This window comes from Hemiscyllium ocellatum, chromosome 21, assembly GCF_020745735.1.
Source record: "Hemiscyllium ocellatum isolate sHemOce1 chromosome 21, sHemOce1.pat.X.cur, whole genome shotgun sequence".
NCBI lineage: Eukaryota > Metazoa > Chordata > Chondrichthyes > Orectolobiformes > Hemiscylliidae > Hemiscyllium > Hemiscyllium ocellatum.
Genome location: NC_083421.1, coordinates 24,459,446 through 24,477,802, shown reverse-complemented (window position 1 = coordinate 24,477,802; position 18,357 = coordinate 24,459,446). Strand labels below are relative to the sequence as shown.

Genomic DNA, 18,357 nt, shown 5'->3' with positions numbered 1-18,357 from the left:
ACACGGGGCAACTCACATCTTCAAGCTGGGCCAACATGGCACCTATAGTTAAAGTTCACTTGCAAATGTAACTTTCTAAAAAGTTCTAGGATTTACAGTACGAAAGAACGGAAACCAGCATGTCCATTCTGAAAGAGGAAACTCTTAAATAATCCAGGTCTTTTTCAATATATAATTTCAATTACATCACACTGTAAACTTCTGTTATAAATTCTGTGTCCGATGATCTTGTACTCCACAACCACCTGATGAAGGAGCAGTGCTTCTATAATCTAATCTAAATCACATGAGTCTTTGGATTTTCATAAAGAACCTGTTGGACGAGAACCTGGTGTTGTGTGATTTTTAATTTTGTACACCCCCAGTCCAAACTGGCACTCTGTAATCACCATCAATCACAACCAGAACACCAGAGGCCAATTAGGACACATTATCTGCAGGCCTAGTTAGGCTAATACAACACAAACTGAGGATTAAAGATACAAACTTCTGGCCTGTTTGATTTGACATTATAGAGTCTAATGCCATTATCCACAGGACAGAGCAATTTTCAAAAGTTATTTTTAAAATGAATGATTCAATTTTAATAGAGTGGGCACATGATATGCTCAAATCATAGATGAATCCAAACAGCTGATCATTACTATGGTATCTCTACGTTATATATCTCAATTTGTCCCACTCTACTTTCCTATCCTTCCCCAGAGTATTGCATGTTTTACTTTTTAACTGTATATCCCATTCACCTTTGAGGGCCATTATTGAATCGGATTCCACTGGTCCTTTGAACAATGCATTCCAGATTGTCATAACTTGTTGTACAAAGAATATTCTTATCTGGCTCTCACTCTTTCGTAATTACCTGCACCTCAAATCTATGTTTTCGGGTTATTGGTACTCCTGCAAGTAGAAACTTTCTCCTCACTTACCCCAACAAAACTCTAATTTTAAGGGTCTTCAATAAATTTCCCAATAACCATCTGATTTTATGATAGCAATCCCCAGCTTCTGCAGTCTCTATATATAACAAACGTCTCTCATCACGGATAAACCTCTAGCAAATCTTTTTTGCACTTTCTCTCAGGCCTTAGAAATACGAGGTGGTAGGGCCCAAAATTAGACACAATACTCCAGCGAGGGTCTAACTATTCATTAATAAAACAACTTCCTTGGTTTTCTACTTTAAGACTCTCTTTATGAAAATCCAAAGACTCATGCGATTTAGATTAGATTAGATTCCCTACAGTGTGGAAACAGACCCTTCGGCCCAACAAGTCCACACCGACCCTCCCAGACCCATTCCCCTGTCTAATGCACCTAACGCTACAGTTAATTTAGCATGGCCAATTCACCTGACCTGCACATCTTTGGATAATGGGAGGAAACTGGAGCAACCGGAGGAAACCCATGCAGACACAGGGAGAATGTGCAAACTCCACACAGACAGTTGCTCGAAGCGGAAATTCAACCTGGGTCCCTGGCGCTGTGAGGCAGCAGTGCTAACCACTGAGCCACTGTGCTGTTGCCTATCTTGTCCTGTTTTGTTTATATTGGCTGTTTGCACTGTTCCTTCCAAAATACATCATAAGCGCAACTATCTGAACTCTGCTGACATCACAAATAAGTACTACCATGTTTTTGGCCCTATAGTTTTCATCCTATCACTAACATCTCTTAATCCACACTCAAAACATACCATTTTCGTAAGTATAAACCGGTGATAGATTTAAATCATTTCAGCCTTGCAGCGTCATCCTGCTCAACTGCTCAATAGATCCATAAATGTTCAAAGGTGACTGAAAGCCATAAATGTTGATATCTTAGTTGCACTAGATATAGCAGTTTAATTCTGATAAAATGCAGCATTCTAAGACTCAACTATTATTCAGCAAGTCAATAGAAACCAAAATACTGTACTTAGACCTAACTCAACGAACATTGCCTATTTCTGAGATAGAACTCAACTGTGGACCTGTGGATGTCCAAGAGTTCAGCAACACTAATTCCTCTATATCCTGGATTTGTTTCTCGGTATGTGCATCACTTAGTTAATACTGTTCAGCTGCCATCTTGCCCAATCCCTCTATTTTCTTGCATAAAACAGCATTGTTCCTTCCGTCTATGGGCAGTAACACCTGCACGAGAGGGCATACTATTGGGAAGCAGTTACCCAGTGCCACCTTCGTGCTAATAAACTGTTCCATTCCTGTCCCATCTGTTTTTATCCTAAAGATAAAACTCAAGACGATTAAAAGCATTCAACAGCAATTCGCTGGTTTGTATCATAAAAGCAGTACCAGCTTGTAGTAATATTTGGATTGGCCTCGAGTGGGAATCCAAAGGAAACTGGGCAGAGGAGGAAGGAGGCATGGGAAGAGGCAGAGGTACAGTAAAATCGGTTCAAACAGTTGTAAAACATAGAAGGGACAAAAGAGATAATAAAGTTAATTCAAATGTTAAAATGCTATTAAAATGCCACTTTATGATTCAAATATTAAAGCATTCAGTCATCACCATCAATTTCAAATCCAGTACCTGCAAAGAGTGGACACAAGATTGAAAACAATCCAAGAATCATCATTCACATTCCGACATTGCACATTGATTTCGGCCCAGAGAACAAGTAGTCTAGGTACTATTTTATGAGATAAAACAACTGTCAATCGCTACTACAGGTAGCTAAACATTTAAAGTTTTAGTATCAGTAAGAACATATATCCAATCAGGTTACCATGGAATGACAGCCCAGAATGTGTACGTTGCACTTGTGTATGCATTTATACTACCCAGAATGCTCTTTGCTCCTTTCCTTTGGGATTCCAGAATGGACGTTTTGTTCCACCTCCCACTCATTTAAAGCCAATCAATTGCCAAACAGAAAATGCAGCCCTGTGACAGAAGGTTTGCTCGATTGTTGTAGCTCTGAAAAACAGATGCTTAAGACTGCTTCACAGAATTTGGTGTTTATTCTGAAGTAACTGAAAACCAACTTTGTCACATGAACAAAATGCATTGTGAATGGATTTCAATGGGCTGAGAAGTGGCAGATGTAGTTTAATTCAGATAAATGCGAGGTGCTGCATTTTGGGAAAGCAAATCTTAGCAGGACTTATACACTTAATGGTAAGGTCCTAGGGAGTGTTGCTGAACAAAGAGGCCTTGGAGTGCAGGTTCATAGCTCCTTGAAAGTAGAGTCACAGATAGATAGGATAGTGAAGGAGGTGTTTGGTATGCTTTCCTTCATTGGTCAGAGTATTGAATACAGGAGTTGGGAGGTCATGTTGCGGCTGTACCGGACATCAGTTAGGCCACTTTTGGAATATTGCGTGCAATTCTGGTCTCCTTCCTATCGGAAGGATGTTGTGAAACTTGAAAGGGTTCAGAAAAGATTTACAAGGTTGTTGCCAGGGTTGGAGGATTTGAGCTATAGGGAGAGGCTGAACAGGCTGGGGCTGTTTTCTCTGGAGCGTTGGAGGCCAAGGGGTGACCTTATAGAGGTTTTTAAAATCATGAAAGGCAAGGATAGGGTAATAGGCAAAGTCTCTTTCCTGGGGTTGGGGAGTTCAGAAGTAGAGGGCATAGGTTTAGGCTGAGATGGGAAAGATATAAAAGAGACCTACGGGGAATGTATGAGCTGCCAGAGAAAGTGACGAAGGCTGGCACAATTGCAACATTTAAAGAGCATTTAGATGGTTATATGAATAGGAGAGTTTGGAGGGATATGGTCTGGGTGCTGGCAGGTGGGACTAGATTGGGTTGGGATATCTGGTTGGCATGGACAAGTCGGACCAAATGGTCTGTTTCAGTGCTGTATATCTCTCTGACTCTAAAGAGAATTTTCTCAAAAATTGCAATGAATGAGAGATTCAGCTATTACTGTTGATTCCCCCACACATAGAAAAATTATCGTAAAAGTATTTTAATATTTTGGCCACATATTCTCAAGAGCATTGGTCAGTCAATCAACACCAAAGGACACCAGTTTTCAGAGTGAAATCTTTCTGAAATAGCCCAAAGCATTAGAAGATGTAGAAGGGAGGCTAAACAAACATATTCATATGACACCTCTAGGGAATTGTATTTTTCACAGAGATGTCTTGCTAAAAATAGCTTGTGTTCAACTAAAAGCAGATCCTATTGTAAACAAAAAACAAAGAACTACCGATGTTAAAATCAGAAACAAAAACAGAAATTGCTGGAAAATCTCAAGTCAGGCAGCAACTGTGGAGAGAAAGGAGAATTAGGTCCGGTGACCCTTCACCAGGACTGATTGTAACTAGTAAAAGGTTAGGATATATCCTGAAGAAGGGGTGGGGGAGAGGAATAAAAGTAAACAAGAAGTGGAGATGGAGCCCAAAGAGGGAGGAAAAAACAGATGGGCAGTCAACGGATTGGTAAAGGTCAGCCTGGGACAATGAATAGCTGCTAATGGGGACTATCAATGGCTGACAATGGGCTGTTCGAGGTAGCAGCCCATGTAATGACAAGGCCCGGTGTTTGGGAGTTGGAGTAAGGACATGAGAGAAGGTGATCACGCCCTAAAATTGTTGGAACTTGATATTGAGTCCAGAAGGCTGTAGAATTCCCAATGAAAAATGAGGTGCTGTTCTTCCAGCTTGCACTCAGCTTCACTGGAGCACTGCAGCAAGCCTGAGAGAAATGCTGGACAGGGAACATGGTAGATGTTGAAATGGCAAGCAACGAGAAGCTCAGGGACAGAACCATAGGTGCTCTGCAAAGTGGTCACCCAGTCTACATTTTGTTTCCCTAATGTATAACAGACCACATTGTGAGCAGCAAATATAGAAGATGAGATTGAGTGAAGCGCAGGCAAATCTTTGCTTCACTTGGGTGGCACGTCTGGGATCTTGGATATCGAGGATACAGGAAGTAAATGGGCAGGGGAAGGTGCTGTGGGCATATGGGGAGGTGTTGGGAGTGAAGGAAGAGTGGTCCAAGGTGCCCCAGAGGAAATGGTGCTTCAGAAAGTAGACATGGGAAGAGAGGAGAACAGGTGCCTGTTAGTAACATCTCACTGGAGGGGGCTAATGATCCTCTGGATATGGATGCTGGTGGGACAGTGGGTGAGGACAAGGGGGACCCTATTACTGTTGTGAGAGGGAATGAAAGGGGTCGAGGGCCGAAGTGCGGGAGATAGGTTGAACCTGGCTAAGGGCTCTATCATGGTGGTGGGGATGTCTTGGTTGAGGAAGAAGGTGGACATTTTGGACATCCCCTCGTTGTAGTTCACATCTTTGGAACAGATGAGATGCAGATGGAGGGACTGGGATAATGGAACAGAGTCTTTACAGGATTACAGAGTGTGAGAATGTACATTCAAGGTAACTGTAGGAGTCTGTGGGTCTGTAATGGAGCAGTGGCCAGCCTAACCCCAGAAATGGAAACAGAAATGTCAAGGAAGGGAAGAGAGGAATCAGAGGTGGACCAGGTGAAGGTGGAAATTGGAAGCAAAATAGATAAACTTTTCCAATCTTGAATGAGAAAGGGAAGCAGTAATGATGATGTCATCGACATACCATAGAAAGAATTGGGTGTGGGGGCAGAAGTAAGACTGGAACAAGGAATGTTCCATATATTCCACAAAGAGACAGGCATAACTGGGAGCCATGCAGATACCCATGGCCACACCTTTGAAGTGAGTGAGAGGAACTAAAGGAAACATTATTCAAAGTGACAAGCTGAGCCAGGCAGACGAGGGTCCTGGTGAACGAGATGGTTCATCCCCATAGTGTTGGATTGGTCTCATGACAGAACATTTTCTGGCAACTTCATTGTGCATGTTGATGATTACTTACTGGACAGTACTGTGGAATTTGAAGACATTATTCATAAAATTAGAGATGAATATAAAATTTGGGAGTATGGTTTGTGGGGTCTTCAAACATATTTGTTTAAATATTAAGCAAAGAAGTCTAGCATAGCTTTAAAACAATAATCATGTCAAATAATCTTACTGACTAAAAGATGTTATATCTGAAGAAAACAAACAGTAATTGCAAAAGAGTCATAAATGACTCAAAGCGTTAACTCTGTTTTTCTCTCTCTATATTATTGTTGGTATGTAAGTTGTACACAGATTGAACAGGATGGGGCTACACTTGTCCAATCATTTCTCCCTTGCAAAAGCTTAACTCAATCACATGTTGCAAAGGTGTGTTTCAGTAACTGTCCCAACCCAGATTAAAAGCATTCAGGAGAAAGTCAGGATTGCAGATGCTGGAGATCAGTCAAAAAACACAAAGGGCTTATGCTCGAAAGGTCGACTCTCCTGCTCCTCGGATGCTGCCTGACCTGCTGTGCTTTTTCAGCGCCACATTTTTGACTCAATTAAAAGCACTCTGGACAGCTTGAGAAGCAGGTCAGTGTGCCACACTGTTTCGCAGGTAGTTGAGAAGACTACTTAGCCTATGTTCCAGTTCCTTTAGAAGCATTAAGAAAATTCAGTTTGGATAAATACATACTTAAATTCTCATCCTTAAGTAACCTAAAGAACACAAAGTGAATCACATTGCTACTGAAACACTTGCTTTTGTGGAGACAGTCAATATGGGATTCTACTTGGCAAAAACTTGAAATGAAACTCTGGACAATGAGTGAAGATGGCCTAACCATTAAATGCTATGTAAATGATCATACCATACATTGTGAAAGAAAGGTTATGCTTGTTTAAAACAAAATGTTGGACCAAAAGTAAATTTCACAAACAAAATGGGTGGATGGAAGTTACTAACGGTCAGGTTGTTTTACATTTATGAAGAGTCCTAGAGGAGGAATGACTCACAATGTACTGCTCTGTACACGAAACAATGTTCAGCAATGCAATTAATTTTAAAAGGCAGTTCTTTTTGTATGTTAATGACATTTAATTATATGCTCTAATAGTCATTAGCTCGGGTTTATTTTAGCTCCTATACAGACTGAAACTGTGATAGTTGAGGTAGTTGATTAGATTAGATTATAGTGTGGAAACAGACCCTTCGGCCCAACAAGTCCACACTGACCCTCCAAAGAGCAACCCATCCAGACCCATTCCCCTTCATTTACCCCTTCACCTAACACTATGGGCAATTTAGCATAGCCAATTCAGCTAACCTGGTCCATGTCTTAATATGTACATCTGTGAATAAATGCCTATGAAGTGTAAAGATCATCTCCAGTTTTGTCCTTCCATCAGGTGGCTTTCTGCAGTCTAAGTTATAGTTGCATACCATTGTGGTCTGAATTTTCTCCTCGACGAACTGTTGTACTAATGCTGGAACGTCCCCACTGATTGGTATTGCAACCTGTGACATAGAAAACGGAAAGTTTTTACTTTGAAGAAAAATGCAATATTCATTTTAATTTCAAATTTTAGGAAAGTGCTGTATCACAAATATAGAGGAACCTCAAGTATCTGAAGGACACAGGAGGTTGGGGAGGGAGGGCAGTATTTTGTTTGGTTAATCAAATGCCAGATAATTGAATGCTGGAAAACATAGTTTAGCCGAACATTGGGACCTTGCGATCTTGCTGGACAGTCCGATATTCGGGATAATCAAATGCCAAATAGTCGACTTTCCTCTGTATATTCTGACCAGTCCTTTCTCTACTTAACTCATGAACATTTTTCATAGTTATTTTACAATAGATTCCCTGGTCAAAACAAATGGACTAAAAACATTGAAATAGCAAGCCCGAGTCATTCAACCCTTTAAATCTACTCCAATATTCATTATGATCATTGCACATCTTGCACGTCAGTACCCTACTCAAAGATAAGAACAATTCATTCAGAAGTGCTCCAAAAGCATTTAAGTTTTTTTTTGAAAAAAAATAGTCATTGTTACACAAGTAAACATAGCATAGATTCATACAATGTGGAAACAGACCCTGCGGTGCAACTCGCACGCGACGACCAGAAACCCTAATTGGATTCAGTTCCATTTGCCAGCATTTGGCTTACATCCCTCTATACCCTTGCTATTCATATACCCATCCAAATGCCTTTTAAATACTGCAATTGTAGCAGCCTCCAACACTTCCTCTGGCAACTCATTCTATACACGCCCCACCCTCTGCTTGAAAAAGTTGCCCCTTAGATCCTTTTAAATCTTTCACGTTAAATCTATGCTCTCAAGCTTTGGACTCCCCTACCCTGGGAAAAAGACCTTGGCTGTGTACCCTATCCATGCCCCTCATGATTTTCTAAACTTCCAAAAGGTCACCCCTCTGTCTCCAACACCCTATGAAAAATGCCCAGGCATATCCAGCATCTCCCTTTAACTGAAATGGTCCAGTCCCAGCAACATCCTTGCAAATCATTTCTGCATGTCCTTACAGGTTTAACATTCTCCCTATAGAAGGATGGCCAGAATTGTATGCAATTTTCTAAAAGTGACCGAACTAATGTCCTGTAGAGCTGCAAAAGTCCCTTAAACTCAATATTATGACCAACAAAGACACACATGCCAAATGCTGTCTTCACTACCCTGTGGACCTGTGACTCTCGTTTCAAGGAACTTCAAACCTGCACTCCAAGGTCATTTTGTTCAGCAACACTCCTCAGGTCTCTACCATTGATGGTATAAGTCACGCCCTGATTTGCCTTACCAAATTACGACATTTCACATTTATCTAAATTAAACTCCATCTGCCACTCCTCGGCCCACTGGCCCACCTGATCAAGGCACTGTTAGAGCCTGAGATTATATTCTTTGCTGTCCACTACACCACCTAGTTTGGTGCTATCTGCAAACTTACTAACTATTCCGTCTCCATTTACATCCAAATCATTTATTTAAATAGAGTCATAGAGATGTACAGCATGGAAACAGACCATTCGGTCCAACCTATCCATGCCATCCAGATATCCCAAACCAATCTCGTCGCACCTGCCAATACCTGGCCCATATCCCTCCAAACCCTTCCTATTCATATACCCATCCAAATGCCTCTTAAATGTTGCAATTGTACCAGCCTCCACCACATCCTCTGGCAGCTCATTCCATACATGTACCACCCTCTGCGTGAAAATGTTGCCCCTGAGGTCTCTTTTATATCTTCTCCCTCTCACTCTAAAGCTATGCCCTCTAGTTCTGGACTCCCCCACCCCAAGGAAAAGACTTTGCCTATTTATCCTATCCATGCCCCTCATAATTTTGTAAACCTCTATAAGGTCACTGCTCAGCCTCCGACGTTCCAGGAAAAACAGCCCCCCAGCCTGTTCAACCTCTCCCTATAGCTCAAATCCTCCAACCCTGGCATCATTCTTGTAAATCTTTTCTGAACCCTTTCAAGTTTCACAACATCTTTCCGATAGGAAGACCAGAATTGCACGCAATATTCCAACAGTGGCCTAACCAATGTCCTGTACAGCTGCAACATAACCTCCCAACTCCTGTTCTCATTACTCTGACCAATAAAGGAAAGCATACCAAACACCTTCTTCACCATCATATCCACCTATGACTCTACTTTCAAGGAGCTATGAATCTGCACTCCAAGGTCTCTTTGTTCAGCAACACTCCCTAGGACCTTACCATTAAGTGTATAAGTTCTGCTAAGATTTGCTTTCCCAAAATGCAGCACCTTGCATTTATCTGAATTAAACTCCACCTGCCACTTCTCAGCCCATTGGCCCATCTGATCTAGATTCTGTTGTAACCTGAGGTAACCTTCTTCGCTGTCCACTACACCTCCTATTTTGGTGTCATCTGCAAACTTACTAACTGTACTTCTTATGCTCACATCCAAATCACCAGCACTGATTCTGTGGCACACTACTAGTCACAGGTCTCCAGGTTGAAAATCCACCCTCCACCACCACCCCCTGTCTCCTACCTTCGATCCAACTTTGTAGCCAATTGGTTAGCTTCTCTGGGTCAAATGTGATCTAGTCTTATTTTCCAGTCTACCATGTGGAATCTTGTTGAACATTTCACAGTCAGATCATGATTAACAAAGTCCCTCCAAAGCAAATTATAAATGGCCACCTCCTTTGGCTGGGTGCTGTAGTTTGAATGATTTTTTTTCCTTTATTGATTTGGATGCAAGCATAAGAGATACAGTTAGTAAGTTTGCAGCTTGACACTAAAATTGGAGGTGTAGTGGACAGTGAAGAGGGTTACCTCAGATTACAAAAGGATCTGGACCAGTTGGAGCAATGGGCTGAGAAGTGGCAGATGGAGTTTAATTCAGATAAATGCGAGGTACTGCATTTTGGGAAAGCAAATCTTAGCATGACTCATACACTTAATGGTAAGGTCCTAGGGAGTGTTGCTGAACAGGACTCGCAGGTAGATAGGATAGTGAAGGTGGCGTTTGGTATGTTTTCCTTTATTGGCCAGAGTATTGTTGGAGGATTTGAGCGATAGGGAGAGGCTGAACAGGCTGAGGTTGTTTTCCTTGGAGCGTCGGAGGTTTATAGAGGTTTACAAAATTATGAGGGGCATGGATAGGACAAATAAACAAAGCCTTTTCCCTGGGGTGGGGGAGTCCAGAACTCGAGGGCATAGGTTTAGGGTGAGAGGGGAAAGATACAAAAGAGACCTAAGGGGCAACTTTTTCACTCAGAGTGGTACATGTATAGAATGAGCTGCCAGAGGATGTGGTGGAGGCTGGTACGATTGCAACATTTAAGAGGCATTTGGATGGGTATATGAATAGGAAGGGTTTGGAGGGATATGGACCGGGTGCTGGCAGGTGGGACTAGATTGGGTTGCAAAATCTGGTCGGCATGGATAGGTTGGACCGAAGGGTCTGTTTCCATGCATACATCTCTATGATTCTATTCATGGAATGCGGGCATCACTGGCCCATTTTTAATTGGCACGCGAACTCAGGAGCTTAATTAGGGCCATTTTGGAGGGCAAGTGAGGGCCAACCACATTACTTTGGCTTTAAATCACTCTTGCCTTTAGATTACATCTCTTTGTGCTTTAATCTCAATCCTGATTTGAATGCTTAATCTGGGAGGACACAATACTGCAAAGCTAAAATGAGACTTCCTACCAAGATCTAGGGCACAGCTTTCAACTTTGGCCATAGGGTAAAACTATCTGAATGCTCTGTCCAACAATTTTCCCTCAAATAGTTTCACCATAGATCTCACCGACTGTTTTGAGCATCTCACTATTGGTTATGGGACTTTGTCACTACAGAATGGCTTGTATTCCCCTCCAAGTATGACCTTCACAAAGACATTAAGGCAGCCAAGGACCAAAACCAATCCAAACTAGAGACCCAGACAGACACCTGGCGAACATGGCGAGGACTGAATGACATCACAGGTCCTAAAACAAGATAGCAGACGATGACATATCCCTCCCAGATTATCTCAACACCTTCGATGCTCGCTTCGAGTAGAATTTCGGCAGAAAGTTAACACCTATTCCGAGAAGTCCTGACAAACCTATCCCAACAGTCACTGCATCTGAGGTCAGATCAGTTCTCCTTTGTGTGAATCCAGAGGAAGCTACAAGACCAGATGAACTACCAGGTCGTGCACTCTGAGCATGCGCAGATCAACTGGCAGGGGTCTTCTCGGGCATCCTCAACCTCTCCCTACAGCAGGCCACTGTCCCTGCCTGTTTCAACAGGACCAACATCATCCCTGTGCCAAAGAAGGCTCATGCAGCATGTCTCAATGACTACCGCCCAGTGGCCCCAACTTCAGTGGTCATAAAGTGCTTTGAATGCTGGTCAAGACATTAATCAATTCCAACCTCCCCACTACTCCTGACCCACTCCAATTTGCCTATCGAACCAACACATCCAATTCAGATGCCTTATCACCTGCCCTTCACTCCTCCCTAGAACATCTTGACACCAAGAACTGCTACATAAGAATCCTAATCATTGGCTACAGTTCAGCCTTCCACTCTATTATCCCCTCGAGACTGATTATTAAACTTAGTGATGTCGGACTAAGCCTTACCCTCTGAACTGGGTCCTCAGTTTCCTGACCCACAGGCCACAATCCGTGAAAACTGGGGACAATATTTCATCCTCACTAACACTCAACACTGGAGCCCCCCCAGGGGTGCATACTCAGCCCCCTACTGTACTCACTGTATATCCATGACTGCATCGCCAAATACCAGACTCATGCCATTTACAAGTTTGCTGATGACACCATCATAGTTGGCCGAATCTCAGATGGCGATGAAACAGACTACAGACGGGTGTTGGAAGACCTGGAAAAACGGTGCACCAAGAACAACCTAGCTCTCAATGCCAGCAAAACCAAGGAACTCATTCTTGACTTTGGGCAGGATGTTACTCATGTCCCCCTACACATTAACAGCACAGAGATGGAACAAGTGGAGAGTGTCAAACTCCGGGGAGAGGTCATCAACAACAAGCTTTCTTGGACTCTGCATGTGGACACATTAGTTACAAAGGCCCAACAATGTATCTTCTTCCTCAGGCAGCTGAGGAAATTTGGCATGACGGCGAATACCCTTGCCAACTATTATAGGTGCACCATCGAGAGCATTCTGTCTGGATGTATCACTACCTGGTATGGCAACTGTAGCATTCAAGATCGGAGACAGTTACAGAGGGTGGTGAACTCGGCCCAGACAATCACAAAGGCCAATCTCCTATCTATAGAATCCATTTACCAGGCCCGCTGTCAAGGAAAGGCTGCCAGCATTTTAAAATCCATCGCACCCTGGCAATGCTTTTCTACAACTTCTCCCCTCGGGGAGAAGGTACAGAAGACTGAACACATACACCAGCCGGTTTCACAACAGTTTCTACCCTACTGTTGTTAGAATACTGAATGGACTCTCAAATTCTTAGCATTCACCTGTACCTATGTTTTGGTTTTTGCCACTGTTTACCTATTATATACTATCTATGCTACTTAGCTATGAGATCTGCCTGTATTACTCGCAAGACAAAGCTTTTCACTGTGCCTCAGTACACATGACAATAAATTCAATTCAATTCAATTCAAGTGAAATTCCCTTTATTATTTAACATTTTTAAATTGCTTGCCCACTTCCCCCACACCCAGACTAACTCCCTTGCTACATTTTTCTGCAGTGTTTACATTTTCAGGTATGTCTCTTGGGAAAATTGCTAAAGTGGATATGAAGAAACAATGGGAATTCTTAAACCACTGAAATGACCAGTTCTCAGAAGAAACTCCAGTTGCTCGTTCCACTGAAAATAGCAAGATCAGTAAGTTTCAAATTTACTTGCACACTATGTTTCCCAGTGGCCCTGACTGATCAGTTTTGAAGGTAGCAGAGAATAATGAAAGGAACTTTGGAACTTAGATCAGTAATCTCTAACAATCAGGAGAGGACGGATGAATCAGCTCCTCGCTCTTCAATCTCCTTGCTTAGTACCAATAAAACTTTATAGCTCTTTTCAACATAGGGCTCTCTCTCTCTATTTAAAATATAGTTACCAGATTTCTATACCTGATGAAGAGCTTATGCCCGAAATATTAATTTTCCTGCTCCTCGGATACTGCCTGACCTGTTATTCTTTTCCAGCACCACATTCTCAACTCGGATTTCTATTATTGTTAGTAAGAAGCCAACCCTAGAGAAAGTCAAATCAAGTATACATATACACAGCTACAAAGTTAGAGGAAGATAGGGCCTTGTACAAATGAAAGATAAAGGAGTATGCTAATTAAGGGCAGCACATTGACTCAGTGGTTAGCACTGTTGCCTCACAGGACCAGGGACCCGGATTCAATTTCGATCTTGGGCAACTGAGTGAAGTTTTCATATTCTCTTCACGTTTACATGGATGTCCTCCCGCACAGTCCAAAGATGAGCAGGTTAGCTGGATTGCTATAGGAAGTATAGGAATACCTTGGTGTTTGGGGGGGGGGGGGGGGGGGGGGGGGGGGGGTGATGGATGGGATGTTCTTTGGAGGATCAGAGTGGACTCAATGGGTCAAATAACCTGTTTCACATTGTAGGTATTCTAATTTTTCATTTTTAGAATCTTCTAAAATCCCCTGGGGTGCAAGGTTTTAGTCTGAAACCACAGCGGTTTCAGTGATGTCACGTTCACAGCAGTGGCAATTATTTCAGTTGTCCTTTGAGACCCTGCGTTCTCATGCATCTTTTTAATCAGCTCGGTCAACAGACAAGCCTTCTTCTCGAGAGGCTGAGAGCTTTCCATACTTCATTTCAGTTACAAATCATCTCCCCATCTCTACCAAATGCAGATTGCTGAAAATACAGTGGCTTGTGTATTCAATGGCTTAAGGTCCTTTTTCCAAGGTTGACAACAGTAGGTAATTTCTTTAATCACCAAGATGTGAAGCTTATCAACAGGCTATAAATGAAAATAGGAGATAAAGATTTCTTCATGCCTGACTGGATGAACAGGTTTTCGATATCTTTTGAGAAAATTGTTAATTTCAATTCCAACAACATTTTTAATTTTGCGTCAATAAATGTGGAGCTGGAGAAGCACAGCAGATCGGATATCATCTAAAGTCAAGGGTTTCGGCCTGGAGGTTTTCAGCTCCACATTTATCACCTCAGCTTATGGCATCTGCAGCCCTTACTGTCTCCATTTGTTATTCTGTGATGGTTTCACGCAGCATGGCTAATCTGTGTGTTTTGCTGATTGTAGGTACACATTACTGCAGATTCTGGAATCTGCATTGAAAACAACAAATGGTGGAGATCACAGCGGGTCAGACAGCTTCCATGGAGTGAGAGCAAGCTAATATTTTGAGTTTACATGACTCTTTGTCAGAGCCAATGTGAAGTATGGAGCGGGAAGCATTCATGCTATAACTGGAGGGGTGGGAAGAGTGTGAGGGGGTTGGGGTGTAGAGTGCTAGTGGAGAAAACTGTTGATAGTTCAGATTAAGTGATTATTCTCACATTCCGATCACTTAACCTGAACTGTCAACATCTTTTCTCCTCTAGCACTCTCCACCCCCACAGAACCTCACGTCCCTCTCCCCAAACCAAAGCATAAACATTGACTTCTCCACACTTCACTCCAGCTCTGACAAAGAGTCATCGAGACTCAAAACATTAGTTTTCCAAAGATGCTCTCTGACCCACTGCGATCTCCAGCATTTGTTGTTTTCTGTTCAGCTGATTGCTGTGGCCATTTTAAGACAGCGTTTTTTTTATATTTTTAAACCCATTTTAGCCCATGAAGATTCCAGATATTAACATTAGATGATAGAATTTGAAAATAAATTACCCCTTTTTATTAATATCATGACAAATCTAACTCGAAGTCTGAAATACTTGTTCTGCTGATCAGCCACCAACTTTTTCCAATCACTAACCCTGCCTCTTGCATAACAAAGCATTAATCATTGACATAATTTGTGACAACTCTAAAGGTGAGGAACTGCAGAACATGGAAAATTTGTATTAAAGCTTTCTTCATAAGCACAAATCACGTACTGCTACTTGGTAGGAAAACCCAATAAAAAGGGCCCTGTTGCCACCAACTTCTGCAAAACCACGGCTTCTCCTAATTTTAATGTGGAGGAGCTAGTATTGACTGGGGTAGACAAGGTCAGAAGTCACATGACACCAGGTTCAAGTCCAACAGGTTTATTTGAAATCTCAAGCTTTCAGAGCACTGCCCCATCGTGAAGTGAAGAAAAGTATACAGGCATAGAATTTATAGGCAGAGAGATCAAAAGGTTATACAAATGGTGCGAGTGGAGCGTTGAATAATAAGTCTCTGCAGGTGGTGAAAAGTATTAGATGATGTGAGGTGAAGTGTCAACAGCTGAATAGTAACTGAAGATGATGATCTTTAATCCAATTAATTGAGGCAGAGCGATAATTACTAAAAATTAAAAATGGGGTGCTGCTAGAGACAAACCAAATGGGTGGAATAAGATGATAGGTATGAGTCACATGCTGAGGGTCTAACCAAAGTAACAAATAATCCAAAATTGTATAAACTAATTATGGTTGAGAGATCATATGTTATCAAGGCAATGGAGTTAAAATAGGACAGGAAGGGAGATTTTACTGTATAGAGGAATTACATGCAGTGCAACATAAACTCTAGATCACGGTTAAGTTTCTGCACGGCGATTCTGTGTTGTTGCATACCTTAAAGGCCGCCTTGGATGACATTTACCCAAAGAACAGAGGCTGAACATCCTTGACTGCTGAAGTGTTCCCTAACTAGGAAGGAACATCCCTGTCTAGCATTTGTTGTGCGGTGTTCATTCATTCATTGTTGTAGCATTTGCATGGTCTTGCTGATACATCATGCCTCGGGTCATCCTTGCCTACAGCATATGAGGTAGACAACATTGGCCGAGTCTCATGAGTATCGACCGTGTACGTGGTGGATATTGTTCCCAAATTTGATGATAGCAGCCATTTCAATGATCTGACATGTCTCGCAGAGTTTACTGTGGCAGGGTTGTGTGATGATGTGGCCGAAGGCTGGGTAGTTTGCTGTGAGCAATGGTCTGTTTAAGCGAAGGTGGTTGTTTAAAGGCGAGACGTGGCAGTGTGGGGAGGATCTTGGCGAGATCTTCATTATCATCAATGACATATTGAAGGCTGAGAAGTACATGGCATAGTTTTTCCTCTCTAGTGAAGTACTGGACAACAAAGAGTACTCTAACAGTCACCTGTCTGTCTTCTGAGGAGCTCATTACGGTTTTTCGCTGTGGCACATTGGAACTGGCGATCAATGAGTTGAGCATTGCATCCCATTCTTACTAGGCATCTTTAGGTGTCAGTTGCATTCCTCCTCATCTGAGAGGATCCTGTGTATACGCAAGGCTTGTCCATAGAGAATGGTTCCTTTAACATGTTTAGGGTGGAAGTTAGGGAAGTGCAACATTGTGAGGTTATCCGTGGGCTTGCGGTAGAGTGAGGTACCGAGTGTCTGTCTTTGATGGAGATGCATGTGTCCAAGAATGAAATGGATTCTGAAGAGCAATCCATGGTAAGTCCGATAGTGAGATGAAACTTGTTGATATTGTGGTATAATCATTTCAGTGATTCCTTGCCATGAGTCCAGAGGAAGAAAATGTATCTGGTGCACAGTCTGTTCTGATATAATGCAATCATTCCTGTGCGAATCCGCACTACAAGAAAATAGTGTAATAGCAGCACCATTTAAACCAATGGCACCGGAATGGCATTTTAGCAAATACAGGTAAGGAATGTCCCCATTCTACAAATAATAGTCTAAGTTCTCCAATCGTGTTACAGCCAATTCGCACTTAAGAAACTCGTGTCATAGCAAAACCAACTGTATCTGTTGATTGGAGGTCCTGTGCAGCAAAGAGGTCTTGCCCAGACTTGAGCATGAAACTATTGGCATATTGAAGTGTAAATTTGGTCCCCATGGCTGTTCCATGTGTCTGGTTGAAAAACTAGCTGTCGATGGTGAAGACGTTTTGGTTGAGGATGAAGCAGATGGGTTGTTGGATGGCATGTGGAAATTGGCAGTTGTTGGTTTTGAGAACTGAGGCTGTTGCAGCATGGGGAATGCTGATGAAATGAAATTGTTTCTGGCTTGCGGGTGCTGAGTTTCTGTAAGAGGCACTTCTATCATCCCCTTTGCTTACTATTCAACTGGTGACACTTTACTCACGCCATCTGAATTTTGATCTGCAGAGATTTATTATTCAACACTCCACTTGCACAATCTCTCTACCTATAAATTCTGTGCCTGTATACTTTTTTTCACTTCATCTGACAGAGGGGCAACACTCCCAAAATGTGAGATTTCAAATAGACCTGGAGGACCATAAGCTGCTGTCATGTTACTTCTGACCTTCTCCTAACTTTTCAGCAACCCTTCACACATTCCTATTGAGACTTCATCAAAATCATTTGATGCATGTTCCGAGAAGACCTACAAAATTCTCATTTCATAAAACACACTTGGTTCTACTTGAAAGGTCAATCTAAGTGCAAATTTACTGTATTGCATATGAACCAGCCACAACAATATCAACATAACTCCCAGGATGTGCAATGACAAATAACTGCATTCCCTGTGTTGGAAATGGACGACAGACTCTGCTCTTAGAACGCATGTTGAAGAAAGGTAGAGAAACAGATAACTTACCTCAGAGCTTACGCAGCCATCTGGTTCTTTCAATACGTCTGGAGAAATGAAAGAAAAAGCAGACAATCAAAATGATAAACTGGTTATGTTACATAGTTCTGACTAAAGGAATGGTACAGTATGAATGCAGTATAATTTTGCATGCTTATAAATAATATTCATACATTTCAGATCATCTGACAAAAATGTACTTGTTACTTCCATGGCCCGTGGAATCTGTAAAATAGCAATTTACTCAGTGCTTTGTCAGATTCTTTCATACATAATTTATCTCCCCATTTTTTCTGCGCAAGACAG

The 18,357-nt window shown here is 42.0% G+C and overlaps 1 protein-coding gene across 3 annotated transcripts in view; it reads right to left on the bottom strand.

The window, feature by feature from the left end:
- pnpla7b (patatin-like phospholipase domain containing 7b) overlaps positions 1 to 18,357 on the bottom strand; it is a 335,345-nt gene that overhangs the window by 290,555 nt on the left and 26,433 nt on the right. For all 3 annotated transcript variants that reach the window (XM_060841292.1, XM_060841293.1, XM_060841294.1), the window contains exons 2-3: positions 18,061 to 18,098; positions 7,230 to 7,304 (exon numbers count right to left, since the gene is read on the bottom strand). In XM_060841292.1, the coding sequence (XP_060697275.1) occupies positions 7,230 to 7,304; positions 18,061 to 18,098 (113 nt within the window). The remainder of the gene's footprint in view (positions 1 to 7,229; positions 7,305 to 18,060; positions 18,099 to 18,357) is intronic.